Source organism: Anopheles coustani, chromosome 2 (assembly GCF_943734705.1).
Source record: "Anopheles coustani chromosome 2, idAnoCousDA_361_x.2, whole genome shotgun sequence".
Classification (NCBI taxonomy): Eukaryota; Metazoa; Arthropoda; class Insecta; order Diptera; family Culicidae; genus Anopheles; species Anopheles coustani.
The window spans coordinates 84,656,372-84,679,810 of NC_071289.1; the positions used below are offsets into that span (position 1 = coordinate 84,656,372).

The 23,439-nt window shown below is 44.8% G+C and overlaps 1 protein-coding gene across 1 annotated transcript in view; it reads left to right on the plus strand.

The window, feature by feature from the left end:
* The window catches only part of LOC131265198 (methylcytosine dioxygenase TET), a 176,905-nt gene that overhangs the window by 23,396 nt on the left and 130,070 nt on the right, over nucleotides 1-23,439 (plus strand). The window contains exons 4-5 of the mRNA XM_058267460.1: nucleotides 17,775-17,912; nucleotides 19,634-19,711. Of these exons, the coding sequence (XP_058123443.1) occupies nucleotides 17,775-17,912; nucleotides 19,634-19,711 (216 nt within the window). The remainder of the gene's footprint in view (nucleotides 1-17,774; nucleotides 17,913-19,633; nucleotides 19,712-23,439) is intronic.

Consider the following 23,439-nt stretch of genomic DNA (forward strand, 5'->3'; position numbering starts at 1 on the left):
TTGCGCCTGGTAGGCAAAAGTGTGATATCTTTTTGGATTTCATACTTTAATGCACGTTTGTTAACTGCACTAGGCCGGTACGGATGAAAATTGTTTTACTTTTTACTTTTTTTCCTCTTCCACGTGTTTTGAGGAAGCGCAGAGAAATTGAGCATAACTGTCATGTCGTCTGTCGGCTGCTGCCGTCGGCTGCCCCGCTGACGATCTGGAAATGATGGTGATTGGCAATGATTACATGTTGGAGGTTATAAATAAAAGACAATTGTACCCGGCGACTGTACGCCTCCCCTCCTCCCGGGCCTACGTTAGTTTGTACGTGCCTTTTTTTGTTGTCTCCATCTCTCGCCCCCCGCCAATGTAGGCTACTCCCCCTCGCTCGTTCTGGGGATCGTCCTCTGCAGCGCTATCTCTCCTTGCTACTCGTAGGTTGCACTTATGCCAAACGAGCGCAATTTACAAATCTAGCCTGATTAAAGTGTTGTGTCGTGTTTCGTTTTAAATCCAATTGCTGCACCGGCGGTCGGTCAGCTTGGCGTTTGGTTCCGAATGCATTTGTTGTGCTGGCTGTGTTGTCGCGTTGGATCTGTAGACTATTAGATCAGGTTTGTTCTTGTGCATGTAACACAACATGCAACATTATGACTTGTCGAAGAAAATTCTTTTTCAAATGAACAGAAGACGTTTCTGCTCGCATTTATGTACAGGAGATAATTTTACAGAATCTCAAGCGAAGACCACGGCAAATCTTTTAACTTTGTTTTGTATTGTAACTAATAACAAATCGGTTTCGGTTTTTTCTTCTAATGTTCTTAATTTTTACACACTCTTCAAGTAATGAGCATTAAGAACAATTCCTTGCGAAGGATTGCAATTTGGTTTTGCAACTGGCAATTCGCCATCTGTCGCCGCAAAGCAAGAAATAATGGCGGCAGCAATGTTAGATCGTGAAGCGATCGCGCGATCATCACAATAATTGTATTTTTATTGCCAAAACGCAACCATGTGGTGTGGTATCGAGCATATGCCCGAATGGCGGAGGGCCAATAAAATGGGAAATTTGCATCTGGAATTGAACTCAAACCGACATATTAAAAAATGCATTCTGTAAAGAGAGAACAGCGAAAGGCATGAATGCATTTCACTGGATGTTAATATGTTTTGACGGTTACATATGTTTTATTTTACCTTCTTCATTCCTTTTTTCGTTCATTTAGTTACAATATTTTTGAGTCGATCATATAAAAGTAGAAAGATGTTTGGAAAACCTCTTCTCTTTTCGGTTTTAATTCACGTTTTTCAGTGGAAAATATACGATGTTATTTATTAGACATCTTTGGACCTGAAAAATTCCTGATCCTTATTCACAATTGCTTCATCAATTTGTAGACATTTCGTTTTTCAAAGATTAATTTTATCATGGAATCCGAGGGAAACCCATTGAAAAAGAAGGATTTTCTCACAGCAATGAATCAAATGCATTGCTTTCCACTGCAATGAATTGGCGAATGACAATAACAGTACACGACGATGCTTCCGTCCGACCTTAGCCATCCTTTATTCGCCAGGAAATGAAAGATCGTTACATTGGGCTTTATTTTCCAAACCCATACACACACACACACATACACACACCAGCTCACAATCTCCAATCTGCCACACAATCTGATCGACGCATCGTTCGAATTCTCTCGTTTTCCGTTCCTTTTGCATCGCTTTTCCACCGGCGCTTTCCTTCCTTCCTCGCTACGTCCCCCCCATCCGTTTGATGGTTGGCTTGAATTGTGTTCAATTTATATTGTCGCAGGACGAAACTCTCGTTCCGACGTCGCACTTCCGACTTCCCCGGCTTGCCCTTCCCGGGCGTTACCTGGCAAATATTGAGTTTCGTGTTGGTTTTCTTCTTCGTCCGAACCCTGTTTCGTTTCAGTTTTCCCTGCTTTTTTTTTTCAGCTCATTCCTCCATTCCTTCCCCCTGTTGATCGGTCCCAACCAATTTCCTCTCTCACTCTTCACCCCCCGGGTGTGGTGCAGTTCAGTTTCCCTTTTATGTTTGCGTGCGTCCTTTTCCCGTCGACGTTTTACGTTTTCTTCGCTTCCCTTTTCTTCTCCACCGGGTTTCCACCAACCTTCCTCCCGGTTCTCCCGTGGTTGTTAGTTTTCGTTGCACATCTGTCGGTTTTGGAAACCCGGATCGGATCGGATCGGGTCGAGTGATTCGTCCGTTGCCCGCGCGCACAGCATTTCATGGGTTTTCATTTCCCTTCCTCCGCTTCATTCTTCTCTAGCCCACCGTGCAGCCATGTGCTCGAGGCCATGTTGTTGTGTTGGTCCTTCTTGCCGTTATCCTTGCCCGTACTGGCAGGGAACAGTCATCTCGCTTCTTCTTTTTACCGTCCTTCAATCGCTCCGATGCGGCGTATCCTTTATCGCACGGCCGTTCACTTCCTGCTGCTATTATTTTTATTACAATTTCCATTATTTCCACACATTATTCTCGCTTGCTTTTCGCTCTTTCTCTTCCTTTCGTTGGTTGCTTATCCCATTTGCACCACATGGTGTTGCAGTTAGAGGTTCTGTTGATGTGTTGTGTATGATGGTTTCGCTTCTCCATGGCGAAAGCTGACGTATTTTCTTATGGATGTATGCATGTTCAATTAAAATCTTCTGTTAGTTCATCGTATCCTGATCCATGCATCCCTTTTTTCGTCTTGGTACGACAAAGCATCGCAATGCAAATGCATTCTGCTTGCAGTACAATGCACTCTTGATTTAACGTCACATTTTACGTCCATCAATGACCCAAAAAAATCTAAAACGAAGTGGACGCATGTATTTAACAAATAAAAAAAACTTCTTGAACCGTTTGTTTAAATTTCCGTCGGCTGGTTTTAGGATGTACAGCTTCATTCGCTTTGAACCAATATGAACCGACAGTTATCTTCTGGTTCCGTTGGATTGGTTGTGTTTTCCTTTTTTTTATGCACTATCGAAGATCCTACGAGGATGACGTGTGAGGAGTTTAATGACACCGGCTGTTCAATGGCATGGGAAAGTAAACATTTCAAATGGGAAGGTTTCACATCCTCCATCGCCAGCTTCAACGCACTTTCGTGTCGATATTTTTTTCTCCAGATTTTCGGTTTAAATTTTTACACATGGGACGCATAAGATGTACCGGATGTTTCTAGGATGCGTGTATGATCGTTTAGAGATAGATAAAAAAAACAGGGAAGAAAATGAAATCCAATGGAAAAGTGTAGATGAAACCGCTCCAAAGCATGTGCGCTGATCGTGCAAGTGAAGTGCAACAAAGTGAAAACGAAAAAGAAAATATTAAAATAAGCAAGTGAAACGGCAAACTAACACTAGATACGTAAGGCAACGAACGTGTGTGAACACTAACCTACCGCAACACTAAACCACGACTACCAGCTACTAAAAAACAGTGTGCAACTAATACGTTAACAACTAATCGGAAACTAACTTGCAAACTAAACCCGGAACCACTAAACCATAGCTGTTAAGGGAAGCAAACATTAACCCTACTGGCAAAACTACTGACCACATCTAACTCACGAAACTAATGTGTGATTAACTGTATTAACTCAATTAACAGACTAACGCTCGCGTGTGCGTGTTTGCAGTGTATTCTGTGAAGCAAAAGGAATGACGAAAGTGAGCCATATTATAAGTAAGAAAACATCTTATTGCGTCCTATGAGCATATGAGAAAAAATGGTTGTAGAGATAGGAAATTCATATCGTGTATGCAATCCTAATTAGCGTTATTTTTCTCGCTTGCATTTCCGATGGAAAAATGGGAACGTTTCGAAGCGTTTCCGGATGCGACGGAGCTTAGAATTTGATATCGGTATCGAATTATTCTGTCATCCCGGGTTTTACCGGGATTCCGTGTCCTGTTCACTGCGGGTATACCTCCCCGTACCCTTTGCCAACCCCACCCCGTGGATAAACATAAATAACGGCCACGGGGGTGCGGTAAAAATCGGTCTTCCATTTTGCCGTCAGAGTTTGCGCTAATCGTTGAAAATGGCAAATTTGCTTCCATTAATAAATTTATGCACATTTTCTATTCGTTGCGAGGAGGGGTGGGGAGACGGGGACGGACATCGTGTAGGCGTTGGGTATGATGTGTGTTTTAATGTTTTGCCTCCCGGTTTCGATCGGGGAGGGAGGTGAAAATGCGATGCCGCGAAAAGCATTAGCGAACCGTGTTCATATAATTACCCATTTCGAATGCTGCATCGCCCGATGATGATGGTGATGAGGACGCCGATGAGGTTGCTGTTGGTTTGCGCACGCCAAAAGGGGTGGCCTTTGGGGAGTGAGGCGCCGGTGGAAATTCGGGCGTATTGGGGGTTTTTATTTGATGCACGCGTAAATGCATTCAACGAGTGGAAATCGAGCGGAAACCGGTGGCAAGTAGTTTGCATTAATTGTGATGACCATGCGGTGGTGAGACAAAGGAGAATGAGGGCGTGTGTGCGTGTATGTGTGGGAGGAAAATGAATCGATAAATTTGGTCACAGAGACCTCGAGCCGCGAGTTGCGTCGAGTTCTGTATCCTTCCTCGCGATTTGCGTTTTCCCGGGTTTTCCGGTTCGATGCGCTCCATGTGCATAATCGCGCATCAACGGGTGCGTTCGGAGTTTTCCTCGTGTTTGGAGGTGGAGGGTGAGGATGCTGCAGTTGTGTGTGCAACGACCCGTCACCCGATGCAGCCGATGTTTGATGATCGCGAAATCATTTTCCGGTGGGCACTCGAAAATCCTCGGCCCGGATTTTCCGCTTTTCACCCGTTTCTACCGCCCCTTCTTGACTGGTTTGGGCAGTTCACTCGTACCCCGGCGCGGCGGATGATGCACCTGGATTTCGGGAATCGAGTTTGGGTCGGGGTTTTTTTTTTCTCTGCTACCATTTATTTCCCGATGCGCCGCAAAATTCTGCATTCATTTCCGTCGCATCTCTGCATCCACCCTCTGCCTCGTGCCTCGATTATTCCGTTCTGCGCCAGCCATCGGCACGTGAAAGCCGTTCGGTGGGAAACGCACACGCGTCGATGGTGCGGTGAAACATTTAATTCTATCGAGTTTCATTATTTCATAATAAAATACAAGTTTTCCGGAACGAAGCCGCCGTTTGTTTTCGCTACGCCCACATAGGAACGCGCACGCATTTTCCGATGGTTCAGGTTTCCTCATTCGCGCTCCCTCTGCTGCCCCGTGGAACAGTTTTCCTCCCATATTTCATCGCGGGTTTTGTTTGTTTAACCAAAAAGGTTACTCGAAAACTTTGTGCAAATATAAAAAAGATATAAAAAAGATGGCGAACAAGCTGGAATTGACCATTTTTCGCCGACATGAATGTATCGTTGGTGCTTTGTTTTTTAACATCCGTTTTTGAAGTGTTGTTTCTTTTTGGGTGAGAGAAATAGCGTAGAAATGCAATTGGAAAATATTGGGAAATTCTGAATGCCACGTTGCACACACAACTGAATCGATGGCGACGGTCGGCTGAAAGCGGATTTAATTATTTGCCTAGTGTAGACCTTTCGTTCTGTGCGAGCTGGGAAATGTGTGTTATTTTCAGCACGAGTTTTTCGAACACCAAATGTGTTGAAGTGTTGTTCGTTGAAATGTTTGTTACTCTGAAATTTGGGATTTTTTTTATAAACTGTCATTCAACATAGTAAAGCTTCAGAAGCATGTTTTTGCTGTATTCTGGATGGTATTCTCTCAAATGACTTGAAATTCAGGAAAGCACAAAGCTTTACGTAATTTTGGATTCCTCTCCAATGCATTTGAATGCCATCATATTTATTCTTGGTGCAGGTATTTTTTAGGGGTTGGAAAATATTGTTTTCGTTCGTCGTTCAGTGCACCCTAAAATTGCGGGGGAAATAATACACAAAACCAGCCCCTTTGCATTACGTTACAAACAATTGGAAAACATTCCCCTCCACGTTCATGATGCGCCGGACGGACGAGAAAGCCTTCAACAACCTGTGCACGAATCCTTGAAGAATTCAAATTTAGGTCAACCACCGCGCGGGCCAAACCGATCTTCCCTCCATTCGGGAAATGTTTGATGCACGTTAGAATGTTCTGAGAAAAAAAACCAACCACTGCCGAAAAGGGGACGACGTTTGCTTTTTGTGTGCACCGGGGAAATCTTACGTTTGCTAATTGGCAGGGAAAGATTTTTCCACGGCAAGCAGGACTCCCTTACGTGAGGGATATTAAAACGGCGTATCGCTTTTAATTTATCTGCGGGGCTGATTCTTCGGGCGAAAAGGACGCTTTTCTTGCCTCATCCATGGTGCAGGATGCAACGCGGCACTATTTTATCGTGTGTAGAACTGAAAAGGTTTCCTGAAAAGAAGGTGCATAAGAAAAACTGGGGTAGTTGGTCCGGGTAAGTGTGTTTGTGTGGCACTGGAAAATGCCATCTTATCGGTGCATCCGTAAGCAAATATTTGTCCACCTTCTCGTTGCGTCGTACGCACTTGCTACGGATTCGTGTTCGGAACGGGTTTTTCCTTTTGAACCGAGGGGAAACTGAAACATACGAGGTAGAAAATATTGCTCCTTTCTTTCGGAACATTCTTAAGCTTGGGTTGAGTATAGAGCAAATTGTTATCTTTTATTCTATCACGGCCGCCGGGAAACGAATTTATCCAACTACCGATGAGTATCGCAACCTAGATAGAGCATTTGCCGTACTTTATCTTCGATGGAATATTGTCATTTGTTTGAGATAAATATGCCCCACTGAAGAATCTTTTACACAAACCTTTTGAAGCAAACAATATTTATTTCCTTGTCGCTTACGCAGGGAATAGGGCTCAACCACGATTCGATTACGATATCGATGGGAACATAAACACATGTGGTATGTTCCTAATTGCATTTTCAGCATAATTTTCTTGGGGGGTTTGGAAATTCAACTCATGTTCGTTTGTGTCCCAACAGATGGAAGGTTATTTACTATTTCTGTTAACGCACGAATTCGTAAAACAAACGCACCGAATCGGATGAATTTCGCTCCGATAGTTTATTGATGGCATTATCCGATGCTCATTTGGAAAGTATTTTTCCATCTATCAAGTTTGATAGAGCCTGCCGCGGACATAGAAGGGGAGGGAAAGTGCATCGCATCGAGAAATCGACGGGTCGAGGATTAGAGTTCCAAATAATGGAGTTTGGTTGGTAATATGAGCAGTATTTGATCGTTAATCATCAGAGATTTAAGATCGACCGTAATGTAAGATTTCAGCAGGGATTAATTCAACAGATGCTACCAATTTATAGCTGGCGATGATGAATTGCAATCGCGAATGCAATTCTGCGAAAAAGATTGTTTTTTCTATCGAATATTTCTGTCCCAAACTGCTGGTGTATTGAATACTTCGATATATTTTTAGCCAACGACGTATGATGCTTTTTGATTTGTCGTCATCCTACTCCTGCTAGGCGGCCCGTTGTCTTTGTTTCTTATCCCTTAAAACTTTAGCAAGCAAAAGCATTTCCAATTTCGCACGCGAAATAAACAATCCCACACACACACCGTCTTGTTGTGCGACGCCCAACGCACCGACCGGTACCACCGATTGTGTCATATTTTTCGCCGGTTTATCTACCACGCCGCCCCGCGCGCGTGTGGGTGTGTGTCGTCTTCTACGAGGGAAGCCCCAGCGCCACAACAAATGAGAAGCAACTTTTCTCGTTTCACGCTCACGTGAGCAAAGTCATTACGGGGGTCGAAATTTATGACACCTTTCGCTTTCCCGCCGCTTTCCACGGGAGGTGCAGCAGCGTGCCTCTGTCTCGCTAGGATAGCGCGCGCGCGTCGATCGAAGGAAAACCAAAACGGAACAGGTTGTCTCAGCTGCGTACGGGTAAGGCGGCGTTGTGGTCCGCGTGCCACCAAATCCTGGCCAATAATACCTTGGCAGACCCTGGCCGAGAGACCCCTCACACAAACAAGATGCAAAAGACAGTGGAAAAAAATATATACACAAAACGCTAAAGTACACTAGAAGAAGTCGTGAAAAAATCTAACTAATGCAATACCTCCCGGAAACGGCGCTCGCACGGCGTGAATTGAATCCGGTGGTCTAAATAATAATAAAAAAAATGTTGAAAATGAAAAAAACAAGCACCCGGAAGGATCTGTTTCTTTTTGTGGAAGTGGAAAACATCGGGGTGGAGAGTAAAAAATATAAATTGAAAGAATAAAAAAGGTTCCAAAACCCAATAACGTGCGTGTGCGTGCGGGTGCTTTCGCAGAAGGAATGGGCGTAGAATAGGCGGAGGGTTGGGGTACAAAATTACGATCGAGACCGACTGTAATTTAATCTAACCTTTAGAATATTTAATTACGAATTTATTCGCAGTTTTATAATTAGATTTCTTCCAGTCACCTATGGCTGGCGATCTTTTTTTTCCACTTCTCTCTTTCTCTTTCTTTACAAAATTGGGAAAAACAGACATAGAGACCGTGCGAAAAGCGGAAGCATTTGGATGATTGTAACACATTTTAAGTGGAAAATGGAAATTTTCCAGCGTGGTTCCATAAAATATGCAATCGAATGAAACGCATCTGCCCATATTGCAACGTGTCTTATGTTGTCCCGTTTTTGGGGAGCGACTTTTCTTTAATTTCTTTGCAAAGTGTTTCCGTCGTTGGTTTTTGGGACTATTCTTGGTTTTATTGCCATCATCTTGGAAAATAGTAGAGCTTTTGGCCGACAATTCATTCAAGATGACAGTTTTACTTTTTTGCTGATGATTCATTTTTCTTTCGGTGGTAAACCGGTATCCGGATCCTTTCTTTTTGTTTTTCCTCCATTGCGATCACTCTTTTCTAGGTTTTCTTTTCTCTTCTGCCACCTTTGGTGTATGTGTGTATGTCTCGCTGAAATACTGTAAGGAGTTTCCTTGACTCTTGCGACTAACTTTTCAACGCGCACGAACACGGGGACATTCTTTACAGTAAAGATGCTGGATTTCGGGTTTGTTTTTCTTGCATGCGTGAGCTATTCTTTGCAAACTTTTTCCCGACGCGCCCGGATTCCATAGTGCCTACGGGCTGTCGCACCTTTCGGGTGTCCTTACGAAACAGATAAACTGGCCCGTGCATTCTTCTTCCCTTTTGTAACCCCGTTTCCCCTTCTGACTTCCGAGGGAAAGCCACGGCGTAGAGTAAAGGAAAAAAGCCCGGAGTTTCGGTAACTTTACGTCGTGCTGAATTGCCATAAAGACTCTTTTGATTTTTTACCAATTTTATTTGGCTTTTTCCTGTGTTCCTCTCAGTTTCAGCTTCGCCAGGTTTTTGGGATGCTTCGTACCGCTAAAATAACAAAAAAAGTACAAATACAAAACAACGACGGCTGTCTCTCATGGTTAGAAATGGAAAGTTTGAGGAAGGAGGTAGTCAAAAAAAAAGTCCCGTTCCAGAAATTTTCTGTTCTTTTCACCTCTCGGTAGCGGAAAAAACTTTTCTAAGCCAGTCGAATTTATGACGTTTGACTTTGGGCACCATTCGTTCCGCGTTCCCACCATCCGGAGCTCGTACGCTCACCGTTTTTGAGCAGAAGATTTTAAGTCCTTTGTCTCCGGGACTTCCGGTTCGGGTAGGCAGGGATAACAAAAAAAGTTTGAATGTCAACTGTAGGGCATCCGGTTGGTAGAGAAGCAAAGGAAATAAAATATTTGGAAGAAAACTAAAGATTATACTTACGCTTTCTTTCGCATTTTATATTCAAGCATTTACATTCATATCGTATACAAAAGTTACATGTTATGAATGAAATATTTTTATTTTTTTTTAATTCTTTCTTGCAATTTAAAACCACATTTCAAAATTCCTTCTCTAACCGGCATCGATTCGGCAAAACAAGTGTCAATTCTTCGCCTTCATAAAGACACTTCCCTCCGCACAACATAACTAACCATCGACAACATGAAACACGAAGGGTGTCTCGAGCACAAACAAAACCAACCGGTTGGCTTACCATTGCCGTTGGCCTAATTTTCGGCTCTCGTGCCGAACGCCTCCACGTCGAGTACAGTGTTGTGTTGCTTTAAATTTTAATCGCGTGCCCTAAAAACTTGCTTTCACCCCTTCTGGTTTGGTCGAGGATTTTCCACGCGCCAACGGTGGCAGTGGTGGTTTGGATGCTCTACGTTTTCCTTGCCAAAGGAAAAGCACGATAGAAGTTCCAGTAGTTGGTCGGTGGTGGTGGTTTTTGGATGCTTTCACTTTCTCTGGAGCGGAATCGATGGAAAGCGGTCGTTGGACTGTTTTGTTGACGATTTTATTTCTGTTCACTTTCGAGAACTTTATAAATGGTGCATTTGTGGTTATTTTTACTTGTATTATAGTTTCTCTTATTGTTAATAACTATCTTAACGACCTCACCATTTTTCGCAAGGTTTGAAAAACATTAACCCAAACAGGATGGAGGCGCCTGGTCACTCTTAAAAATAAATAGAAAATTATCATAAATCACCCAATAATCTATCTTATCGGTTTGCGTAAAGCCAATGCGATTATACCACAGGAAAAACAGCTAACATGCAACGATTATATTCTCCGATACAATCCGATATCATCCCGCTTAGTATCTTGAAGCCCGTTGATGTCTTTCGAAGTGCAGCTTCGTGCCGGTTTTCACTTGACGCTATCGGTCCTTTTCATCGTTTTTCCAGCATCCAGCAAGCGCACGTGCCCGAGCCCGCCCCTAGCTCCGAGGCCCGATCGAGGAACCTCCCACTTTTCCTGCAAATCCTTGCGGGGTGGAAAATCTCCTAGGGGTTGCTAGCGACCGAAATGACCCCGATGCGGGCGCGTCCTGTAGAACGGTTTCCTTCCGTGTGCACTTGCACGCTCGTTGGGCATAAGAATAATGTCACACACCGGGAGAAGAGCAATGCACCCGATGTGTGTGTAAGTGTGTGTGTGCTTGGTGAAAAAGGCTCCACCCCTAAATGCAATGCAATAGTTGACCGACAGGGGGGCATAGACGCATAGTTGACGGGTGCGTAGGGAGAAATCGTTTGCGAAAGAAAATGTGCGTAAGAAAATAACACAAAAAAAAACAAGCAAGCGAGGTCGTTCGCCAAGTGGTATTGCATATATTTTTCCTTCGTCTTCTTCTCCAATACGCACGCACTGCTCCTTTGAATCACATTTCTCCTGTGTGTAACCGGCTCGCACGCTAATGAGACACGCTTAACCAAGCGGAAGGTAATCGCATTGTACGCAACTTTTCGCTCCCTATCGCATCGCATCTATTGAATCACACACACGTACGCACACATACACATTTGTCGACGATGATGGAACGATGTCGAGGACGAGAAAGCGTCGGTCGCCAAGGACGATCCATCCCCGTCGAGCCCGAAGCAAAGCACGAAAGCTGAGAAAGGCTCCTCCGGTGGTATACCAACGAAGGGAGCTAGTGCAAGGGGCAACACAGGGAGGGAGAGGGAGAGAGAAAGGGAGTGGGAGAGGAAAAAAAGAAATAAAAGGATCTGCCAACGACCTACCCCAACGTGTGGCTTACCGGGTGGGGTCAGGATATAGCCTTTTTTGCCTTTTTATCCGTCGTAGCCTACAACCTTTGCCGAAGGATATAAGCATATCCATCTCCCCCCGGGGGGTTGACGTGGGTTTTCCTTTCCCTTGGAGTGTATGGTTTTTTGTTCCTTTTCGTTCGTTTTTCCATCCCCCCCTACGTGTGGGAGGAACTGCAATCGGAGAAATTAAAACATCCTACGCGCGTTCGAAAGGGCTTTTCCTTTTCGACGGTGAAGAGAAAACTCTTGATCCGTGCGTACGGGTTGCGGTTGTTTTGTTTTATTTTGAGAAGAAACGATGCTAGGATGGTTTCCATGGGCGGGCGAACGGGTATCGAATGAATGAATGCGTGTGTGCATGAGTGGTTTTGCACCATTACTAAAGGAAAATAATATTGCTTGAGCAGGAAATCACGCGTCTTTGGAGCATTCCAGGTGTATTTTCAGTATCGTGGTAAAGTTAAGCTTGCCTAAAGTGGAAATTATTTTCATTTATGCTTTTATTTCACCAGCAAAGGGAATGTAAATGCTTTGAAAAACATTTTTATATATTTTGTTCAAAGTTTGACTGCTAGCTGTTTTGGTGCTTCGTTATGGGAATCGGAAAAGCGAGAGCGGAAAATCCTAGAAATGTGTACAACCATTTTCGCTTCGACTGCTCCACCTGACTTCGAGTTCAAAGAACTTTCTTGCTCTAATTAATCATAATTTTTTACCGCATTACCATTATCAACAACAACAACCACCTATTCCAACCCTCACCGTATAGAGGGAAGCTGATGCTTCAGGTCTGATCCCCTTTTGATGGTGGTGGGCGGTTTTGTGAAGGCTTCCGTGCAAGATTTCCGGTTCACCGAAAGCCACCCTTATGCTATGTTCCCAGCGGTAAAAGCCACACCGAGTGTACCCTCTTCGGTTCGGCATAAAACGTCCTACCGAACAGCTTCAGGGATTTTAATGTCGTCGTCCGCGTTTTGCCCCCTTCCCCCCCTTTTTTTTCTTGCACCGGGAAGGATGAACGAACGCAAATGGTTCGTGTAAGTGTCGTTGGGGGGGTCGTCGTGGATGATTTTTCCGAAGTAGAATAAAGTGCATCGGAGGGAGGGATGCACCTTGGAAGGAGGAAGTTCCGGAAGCAGGTATTGAGCAGCGGTTATCAGTATCCCTTTTTCCCCTTGCAGTATTGCTACCGCTTGTTGTAAATTAATGCGCTGCGTTAAGCCTTTTAATGCATCGTTAGCCATATGTGCGTGTGCGTTAGTGTGTCCCGTCCATTGACTGCCACTGGAAGGACTTTCCATCCAAGAATTCATTGATCTTCTTCAAGACTTGAACGAGGGAGTGGAAAACGCATTAAGGACTCAATCAGTGCGTTCGGATGCGTACGTCATTTTGCTTCGGCAAGTGTGTGTCTGTGTGTGTGCGTTTGTGCATGTACATCGGAAGGACTTAAGCGTATTATCGCGACCGTGGGGTCAAGAACCTCTTTTTCCCCTGCTAATGACAGGCAACGCAATGCAATTAACGGTCGCAAATGCAATTTGTGTTTGGCCCGCAGAGAGTGCGGAGATCGGTGGAAAAGTTCTTTGTCCCCTCTTAGTTCTTGTTAACCCTTAACGGCACAATCCGGTTGAAAGTTGAATAACTTTACCGGGTAAAAAACATACCGGAAGTATTTTCCATGCACATCCGATACCGTTTACAAATTCAAATTCGAATTATTTCTAAGTAAATGAGGAACAGTTGGAAGTGTTGTGAATTTTACTTCAATATCTTTCAAAACATTATGGAACACATGTTTGGAAACTCCTGCGGGTGATATTTGTTTATGAGAAGTGATCAGAAAATGCTGCTTATTTTTTAGAAACACTAATTTCCTTATTGTAATCTAATTACCATTTTCATCGTCTAAAGAATTATATTTATTCTCGAATGTCTTTTCTTTTTAAATTATACTACTCAAAATATTTACCTAATATTCAAACAAATTTAAAACAGTTAAAAACTGTGCTACGTCAATATTTTTCATAATGTTTTCACATCGAAGACCTGCATCAACTAATTATTTAAACATTTTACAAGCATATATGAGATTCTTTTGGGTTTTGAAATTTGAAAACGAACGTTAAAACGTTCACTGAAACGTAATTGCATTGAATGTAGCTTCCAGCAGCGTGTTCCGGCGTATCGCAATCTGGAACATGGCTATATTTATCACGCACCACATCCCAGGTTTGCTTCCAGGCCTTCACTTGGCCCCGGACTTGTCGTTCGTCGTCAGTCCACGCCATGTGTCACCGTATGAAAATCGTTTCTTCCTCGCTCGGCTTGCAACGCAGGAGCAAGGAGCCTATTTTTGGAACCATTTTTTTCCACCATTTGTTCCGTTTCCTTCAGCAGCTTCCCGCGGTTTCTCGAGCTGAAGGAAGAAGGAAACGGGATCGGAAAAACCTTCCACCGCCCCCAACAAAGAAAACCACACTTACACCGGGTGTTTCGTCTTTCCGGGTTGGTGTGGAAAAACTCGGCGACAATTGGTGTGTGCGTGTGTGTGTGTTTGTGTATGCATTACGCGTTTCGGTCGTCGTCCCCGGTGCATCGTTAGCCGCTGGGTTCTTCAAGTTGAATGTCAGCTATTTTTGGGAGGGCGACCCCCAGCAAAGCAATGAACCAATTCCGGAAAATGCTGGAGAAAAAGGTTGGAAGGCGGTGGTGGGTGGGTGGTCGGTGAGAAGGGGAGGATCCGTTCCGAAACGTGTGTTCGCGACGCGACGGGAAATACGATGCAGTCGGATAAGCATGGCACGCCGCGAACAACGGCGCACGCACGGCTGTCCGTATTAAATTGCATGCTGGTTTAATGAACTTTTTGTTGTACACCTACTTTCCCTTCTTCAACGATACCTCTGGGAGTGGAGCGACCGTGTGTGTGTGTGTGTGTGCATTCTTTTTGGGATAATTATAATAAGTACACGGGCGCTTGTTCGGTGGAGATTTCTTGGAAAAACGGGACCGAACGTTGTACGAAAAATGCAGCTGCTGAAAAAATGTACAGTTACGCCGTTTACCATCTAAATGCGCTCCCACGGCGTCCTCTGAAGAGGATTTCATTTCATTTCTCACAAACAAACCACTCCCGAACGGGTTCCCTTATCGTTGTGTTTTCTCAAACGATTATCCTTTCGAGAGTGGCTGATTTTGAAGGATTTATAATTGGTCCGAAATCTGCTTGCGGAATCGGTACGGTTCGACACCGTTTCGGGGGTAATTATAATGGACGATCGAAAATTAACACCCTTGACTTTCCCCCGACTCGATCCTGAACGCTGCTAGGCGATGTTTTGAAGTGTTTCAAAAACAATGCGTTCGTTACACACTTTTCCCTAAAAAGGTGAACTGAGGGGAGATTTATTCCTGGGCGAATAAAAAGCAACTGTGTGGGTATGTCAATGTGGGAAAAACAGTTGACTTCGAGCCGAAGGACATTCTTCCGGTGACGTTGGTTTTTTTTGTCTTTCTTTTTGGAAGTTCTCCGATGAGAGTGTCTAGCGAAGCGTCTTCCCCTTTCGGTAGGATTACGTTTTATTCGGTACCCAAACAACCAAAAAATCGACGCACACCGTCAACTCCATCCGTTTCAAGGACGTCTGGGAGAACGATATCGGTGCATAATTCTTCCCTTTTTCGACCAGGGAAAACCACCACCCCAACGGGAACACGAACACGGGAAATCATCCATTAAGCGGCCCATTTTCGAACACATTTCGGAATTGGCAAACAGGGAGGGTTTTTCGGGGCGGAAACCGTCGACATTTTGGCACTGAAGAGAAGGGCCGGGAGGGAAAAACGGACAGGTTGCTGTTTGAGGCAGTTTGTTGATAGAGCGGAGTCTTCTGCGTGCGGTGGAAAACCCCGAAAACACCCCTTTGGCGGAGGGGTCGATTGTGTCGGCGTCAAAACACCACAAACTCACGGCGTCGTCGATTTCCCTTCGGAAAAGTAAAATGCTTGTTTGTGTGTGAGAATACGTACGCTTGTGCGATTGATGGAGGACGGTTGCTTGCTAGTGTGTGCGTGTTTCTGGTGTATTTCCTTACCCCTGTTCTCACGGCAAAGGACGAATCCCTTCCACAACACACCATCACAAACCCATACCCGGCGTACGCTTTTCATCGCGTTTTCTGTGGAAAAACCCCCCAAGGATTAGGGAAATTAGGGGATACCTTCGGGTAGAATCTTACCTCACCACCACCACTGGATAGGAGGGTGGCGCGGTGGTCTACGTTTACCACCATTTGCCGATGATTTTTGGCTTTTTCCGGGTACCGGTAGCGAATGTCAAGGTTGTGTTGTTGTGCCGCTTCGCTTGCTTTTCTTTTGCCCAAGGAAGAACCGGCAAGACCTTGGTCACTATGGAAACCGTTCGGGAGGGGTGGAAGACAGACAAGAAAAAAATGAAGATCTTCACCGGCTAGACATCGTGTATGGAGTTTTTCTGTTTCGGTCTACGACGAAGATAGGAAAATGTTGGATGGACTGTCTTTTTATTGATTAGTACTTTTTCCCTTCTTGTTGAGTGTCTGTTTTTCGCAAGACGCTGATTTTTTCTTTTTTGTCATGCGTAAATGATAGACTTCTTTCTTATTTTTAAGAATAGTAAAGACAATTTCGTAAAATAAAGAATTTGCTACGCGAGTGAAAGATATAGTTATAACTTTCGCAACTAAATGTAATATCAAGCATTAAAAGATGGATTTAGGAATGATTCACATGCCACGTTACATTTGAAAAGAAGTCGTTCTAGAAACCCCCGCACCCGCTTCATCCCAAGTGTTGACAGATTGAAATCCTGCCACCAACATGGTGGAAACGGCATTTCCTGCACGCCGCTGTCTTTATGTCCTTTGGCTGATGCGGTTTCCTATGCCCAGGAACAACCAACCAGATGGATGGTTGAAGTTTATGCTGGTGTTGACATGCTACAGACCAAGCCGGTCCCCGAAGCAGCTAGATCGCATTGAAGTGTTTTTTTTCCTCTTCCTCTTTTTATGTGCGTATGTTTCAGTTCTCTTCCGTTTGCTCGCCCGCTTCGCACGGATCACATCTGCTCCTCCTAGAGGCAGCAGCGTGCTACGTACGATCATCCGTCACGAATGAAAACGAACCAGGAGAAAGCAACGGGAAAATGGGAGGAGGGAGAGCGCAGGATAGCGTCCTATTGTAGATGAGGTTTTATATTTTACTTTATTTGGTTGATCGTACTCACACTGTCACGAGCGAGTGCAGCTGTCGCGTTGAGCCAGTTGATGCATTTACAGCTTCCGTTATGTGTTGGTTGATCGTTTCAAACATTTAATCCAAAGGAAGTGGAATATGAAATTGATTAAATATTATCACTTAAACATCGTTATCAAAACGCATTCGCAGTTTTCGCTGTTTTCGTAACCAAAATATAACTTAAACTATAAACATCGCTTTTCAATAATTTCCAAACTAGAAAAATTTTACAGAAATAAAATTATCGTTTGTTGTAGGATATTACGATGTAGATGTCTGCGCTGCGGATTGTGCTATGATATCGTGGTTGTTTAAAACATCGATTAGTGTAACTGAGTGAGCTAGGTTCGTGTTAGATCAGCGGCAAATTCGTTTTAAAAACGAATTTGAAAATCAACTTAGTTTAGCCAGCGACCGCTAGAGGGCAACACACGGTTTTGACTGCTAGCGCACGCTAGCGCCCTCTAGTGAGGCAAGACTCTACTAGTAGTAGACCGAGGTGTCTACAACAAGATACACCGCCACTGTTTCTATAGCAAAGCTGTGCCAAGTGACTAAGGTAGTTGAGTAGAAGCTGTGCCGCGTCAAACCCGAATTTTTAAAATGTTCGCGTACAGAGAAACAGGAAACAGTTTTCTTTATTGATTCTAAAAATGTCTTATTTTGTTAATTTATAAGTTACAATTTGATGACATTTTTAACTGCGATATTTTACGCAAAGCGTTGGGTTTTAAGCAACTGTTTTCTTGTTAGGAACTCCATATTTTTCGATTAACAACAAAGCCCAAGTGTTGTGTTCTCCCTTGAACTTCGATGGTAACTAAAAGCTCTTTTTTTGTGTGTTTTCTTTTTTTCTCCTTTTCCTTGCTGGCTGTGTGGCTTCTCACCCGCGCAGATTCTCTACGGTCCGGATGGCCAGCTGCTCAAGCCGGAATCCCGCCGGGGTCGAGGAAAGGGCAGCAAATCGAAGGCAGCGGCAGCCGGAGCAGCCGCGGGCGCAACGAACGGAACGAATGGAAGCGCCAACGGAGCGGTAAGTGATGTTTTAGATGATAATTTTCGTTTTATTTTATTATTTATATAGCGGTAGACTGTTGTTTGCATATCAATTTGGCCTTTCGTCTACTTTCAAAAATCGTTCGGGAGTGAATACATCGTGAAGTAGTTTTGTACAATACTCAAACAGTGTGCTGTTTTAGTTTCAGATAATTTAAAATGTACATACAAGTTTAAGTTTAAGATATCCTAGACGATCCCGACTTCGATCTTCAAGCAAGTAACGGCGGATAGCTCCGATTCGGGCGAACATATTTTCCCCGGTTTTTCCATCGACCTGTGCCCTTTTTTTTCAACCGACCCCGGGTACGATACTTGTTCGGTTGATTGTGACCATGTTTTATGCAAAAGCTACATACTTATCTTGTGCTAGTTCCTGCTCTTCCCCTCCCTCATTCCAATGATTCCAAAGGGGAAAAGAAAAACTACATCACCAAACACACGACGTACACGCGGACGTTGGTGGGCGAATAGCAAAAACAGAAAATTGGCAAAGAAAACCTCCCTAACACGTTCCGTACACACACACATAAACACGGGAGGGAGATAAGTTAAATTTATTTTGCATATAAATTAATCGCATTGCCGGCCGATCCATCGCACATTGCGAATCCAATCATTCCGACCCGGAATACACCGCGTTGTTGTGTACCGCGAGGCCCCCGCGACCCAGAGAAAGGCGGCAGGCCCTTGTAGTGAGGTTTGGGGGGTGGATTGGGCAACAGTGAAAGTCTAGTTTATGTTTCGACTGCGTCCAATCGGGGATTAGCGAACTCAAGGATAAGGAGCTTTTAAGAGCGAATCAGTAAAGCGCAAACGGCATCGGTAGGGAATGTTAACGATCTCTTCGATAGGACATTTTATATCGACGCCAATTGCCCGTACATCGTAATGTCGATGGATTGAACGGAGAACGGGTGTCTGCTAGTAAAGATGAATTAAAAATACAAAATTATTTCGCATTTGAGGTGGATTTTATGATATCAAATTATCCATGCTGAATAAAGGGCGGATAACCGAGTATTAAGTAGGCATAGAAGATAGTTCGATTTGCAAAACAAGATTAATCAAAGTAGGCTTTCTCGTTTATTTATTTTTGACAGTGCTGTTTTCGTTTATCCTAGTAAATGTGGTTTGTTTTCTCGACTTTGTATATTTGTATTATTATAATTTGTTGGCGACAAGTTTCGTACAGTTTTGTTTCATTACGATTTGAAAGTTCTCTCATTACTATGGACATTTCTTTTTTGGAATTCCGAATTCAATGTTCACTAAATGAAAGTGTGATTTAGAATCATCGTATTTTTCAAGTTAAACTTATTCACCAATGTTTTCGGTTGTTTGGTTAACATTGGTTTTTTTTTCTTATTGTGCAATTATTCAATGTTTAGATTTAGTACAATGGTTTTATTCTGGCTTAGTAGAATTCACTTGTTAGCTGTGCTAGTATCGTTGCACAAGTAGAGTTTTGTCAAACACATCAAGAACATATTCATTGACATCATTTCATTACTTGCTCTTTTTTCTCTTTTTCTCTCTATCTTTCTCTCTGTTGTGTCCATGTTTCATCCATATCTATGACACACCCGAAAAAACGAACCCACGCCGATCCTTTGTAATGCTATCACATACATCCTGGACCGGTGGACATTCCCCATCGCTTTTCTCTCTCACAACAACCCATCATCCTTCCAATAGATCGTGTCGTACGACGCCAACGGACAGGCTGTCCGTGCCGACGGAAAGCGTGGTCGCGGACGCGGACGTGGTGGCGGGGTAAGGACAATCATCAGTACAATAATCACCCGTTGTAGATATTTGCCTTTACTTGCTGTAGTACGCTAGAGTGAATTAGTCTGCTGTGTTTCATTGCGAACGAAACATGCAAATAATGTATTTTACGTCGCCCAACGAGAAGGTCGGCGGCGGTTCGTTTCCTTTCCGATTCACGCAATCAAGTCTCCGGGGCCCTTCTTTCCGGGGTTGATTCCGCGTTCCAACCCATCGGTCATTTCCGGAGATGAACGGCGTGATTTAATGGCTTCGATTTCGGTTCTCTTCCTTGCGGTAAAAGTCCTTGGCCTTGACTGAGGACTCCGGATCTGCCTCAACATTGTCGTTTCGTCTGAGGAATGTCTTCCTCAAGGGCCCGGCACGGTGCCGATCATATGGCGGGGTTTTTTTCCCCCGGGCAGGGCATAGGACCTTCCTTCATCAACTTCTCCTCGATGGCGGAATTAGAAGAAACAACGGGAAAAAGGGAAAAATCCTCCCCAAAACGGCAATGAAAGCGAAAGTCCCGTCGCCTCGGGACCAGCCCCATAAAAACCTGCTACGTTTGCCGCGCCATTTCGCCGTAACTCGGAAATCAAAGTCGGAAAGTACGACAAAAACGCTCAACAGCTTTGGGCACCGGCAAAAACCGGATCCATCCACCCCCTCCCCATCTCCTCCACTTGTGGCTACCGGGAAAAGGGATTTCCCATCATCATCCCTCCTTGAGGAGGCTGCCTTTCGTCGTCGTCGTCATTTCGGGTCGTAAACGTAATCGTCATTGTCGTTGCCATTGGAGGCGGCAACATCATAGCGCTCGCGCTTCCAATTTCTCTCCAACTCCAAGGCGGATCCAGCTTTGCCTTCCATACGCCATGGCGTGTCGGAAAGTCGTCGTCCTTTTTGCCATGGGGCACTCACAAACCCTACCCACGAAGCCGCTTTCGCCGACGGTAACGACGTGCGTCGTGCCGACGACGGGACGTGAGTGGTGGACGCTACGCTTTTACTACGCTTACGTTTATGACATTCTTTCCGAACTGAACCGGCGGATTTCGGATTTCGGCGGAAGAACTCCCAGACAAAACATTCCCAATGCTCCTCCTCCTCGTCTCCTTTTTCCACGAAAGGGATCATTTTGGAGGGTCCCTTTTGCTGGTCCCCACCCCACTCGAGATCCTTTCCGATCTTTTGGTTTCGTTCGCTCTGCTCCGAATCAACCCCCGGTAGCATTTGGGGGGAAAACTCTCCAAAATATATCCCAATGTCGACAGGACGAACTTTGATGCCAGACGGAGAGCGTCGAGAATTGGAGATTCAGAAGGATACTACATCGTTCATCCGTTCCGCTGTCTCGCCCGGTAACGATTGGACGGAAGAAATCCTTCCAGCAGACGTACGTACGATTTGGTCTGTAGCAGAATGTAGAAAATCTCTCTATCCAAATGAAAAAAGACACATCCAAAGTTGGGTCTCAACTGGAGCAATCAACTGGCGCTAGACACAAGAATGTTTTGTTTTATTTCTACACCAATTTTGGTGTTTGAATTATCCCGCCGGGAATCTATGAGAAGCTTTTAAAAACTGTACTTCATAGCTTTTCTTTCATAAACTGTTGGCAAACGTCTGCGATATAGGGGAGGAGTCTGTCTCGTCTTCATTTCTGTCCGCTGTCTACGTCTTCGAGTAAATAGGTTTTTGATCGAAAAAAAAACAAATCAAAAATATCGTCTCACAAATGTCGATCCATTCGATCCAATTATGTATGCGAAGGTCGTAGAAAGCATAAACACATCGCCCCCCTGGGATCGTCTCACCGGGTTTTTTTTCCTTGCCAGAACCGAACCACAGACAGACAGACTCGCTGTCTGTCGTCCGTAGTTACGCCGAACAGCTGATCGGTCGATTGACCGTTCCATATGGACGAGTCCGAAACGGGTCCCGAGGTTTACCTTCTTCGTGGTATATTTTTTCCCCACTTTTACTTCCCTCGCCTTATTTTATACAACCATCTTTTTCGACCATCGGTCTAACGACGGGGCAATGAAGACGTGACACGGGTCACGGTCATTTGACGGTTTATGATTGTATGGGAAATAACCCTCCGTCGGTCGGTGGAAGGAGGTGTGCCGTGTGGAGTTCGATTACGTCTGGCGCGTTTGGAGTAAAAGGAAAGAAAAAAGGAAATCCTCAACTCAAAGATGGTGGCACAAACAACGAATATTAGAGGTCGTTCTCCCGTCGGCAGCGCGTCTTCAATGGCTTGCGGCATCTTTTCACCGGTTTATTTCATATTCTCTGCAGTCTCGCTGTTCGACTGCCAATATCTTGGTGAAGAAAAAAGGTCCTATGCATCGTGGTTTAAGGATTTTTTCCCTTTTTATTTAAATCTCATCTCGGGATGAAATCCCTTTTATGAGGCCTGAAGACCAAGATCCTAACGGATGGAAAAAGTTTCACTTGTTGCTTCCCGGGTCGAGCTAACGTTTGCTTTAGTTCTTCTGAAACGTTCGCCTCCGCAATGGGAGTAAGAATGGCCTCTGGCAACGACCAGTCGTATCCTGTCTTCCTCATCGTGTATCCGAGTCTCCTGTTACATTCCCTACAGAGAAGGTTCTAACGCTTCACACGGTCTGGGACGACGATTCGAAAACGATATGACAAACGCTCGCCACCGAACGGGAGAAGTTCTGCAGAGGCATGACGATTCCACCGGCTTGTCTCTGACTTTTCCGTGGAACAGTTTTTGCTTGCGTCCCATTTAAGAAAAAACCGTCCAAAGATCAGCTGGTTGTGGCTGATGCCTGACGTGCAGTGAGAATGAAAAAGTATCCTCTGCTTTCGGTCGTCGTCGTCGTCGTCGTCGGCGCGGCTCTACGTCCAGACTGGGGTGTGGAGTTTGGACATCCTCGGGCGAACGAAGGGCGGGCGCACCGATGATGCGGATGGTAATGCGAGAAAGCGTGGACTTTTACTACTCCATTGACTACGAATTTTTATGTCAAGCATTTCTTTTGCCGTCGGTGTAGACCCTCCTTTGCGGAGTCGACATCGACCTTCCAGCGTGCAACCGGGTGTTGGAATGTCGGCCAGAACTCGTCGCCGTGTACGAGGAACTTCCCAGGACTAGCTCTCTGTCTCTGTTGGAAAGAAAAAAGTACCGGGAAAACATCTACCGCTCGTCCGTTTGTGGAGTCGTTTTTTCCCAAACCATCCGCCGGGAGGATTGCTAGATGCCAATGTCAGGGCTATTCCCGTGCTCTAGTACTCCGCACTGGCTGTGGGGGAATCTCCGGCAAGTCTTCTGGATGCTGCATTCTATCACAACCACCTCGAGCTCGATCTTTTCAAGTTTATCCTCTTGTGGCATCGTCTAGGCCGTGTCTACACACGGTTGTATCCCGAACCGGGAGATATAGGGCATAATCTCTGTGTCATCTCCCAGCCTTTGCCCACCGTAGACCGTGTTCCCGTGGAGAATCCCGCGTCACATTCCGTTCACACTTCCGTTCGGTCTAATACAACTGTTTACGCCTAACCCAACGCCGTGTGTGATGGAGGTACGATGTCTAGAGCACCCGTTCTCCGGTAGCAAGTGGGATCGACGACGTCGACGACGGTTAGTCTTTTTCACTTTCCCTAGCTCTCTCGCCGCCGTTTTGCTTTTTTTCCCCCATCAAGGCACGTGCCGCCGCGGTCGCCATCGGCTACCAAGTATGAAGAAGACACAC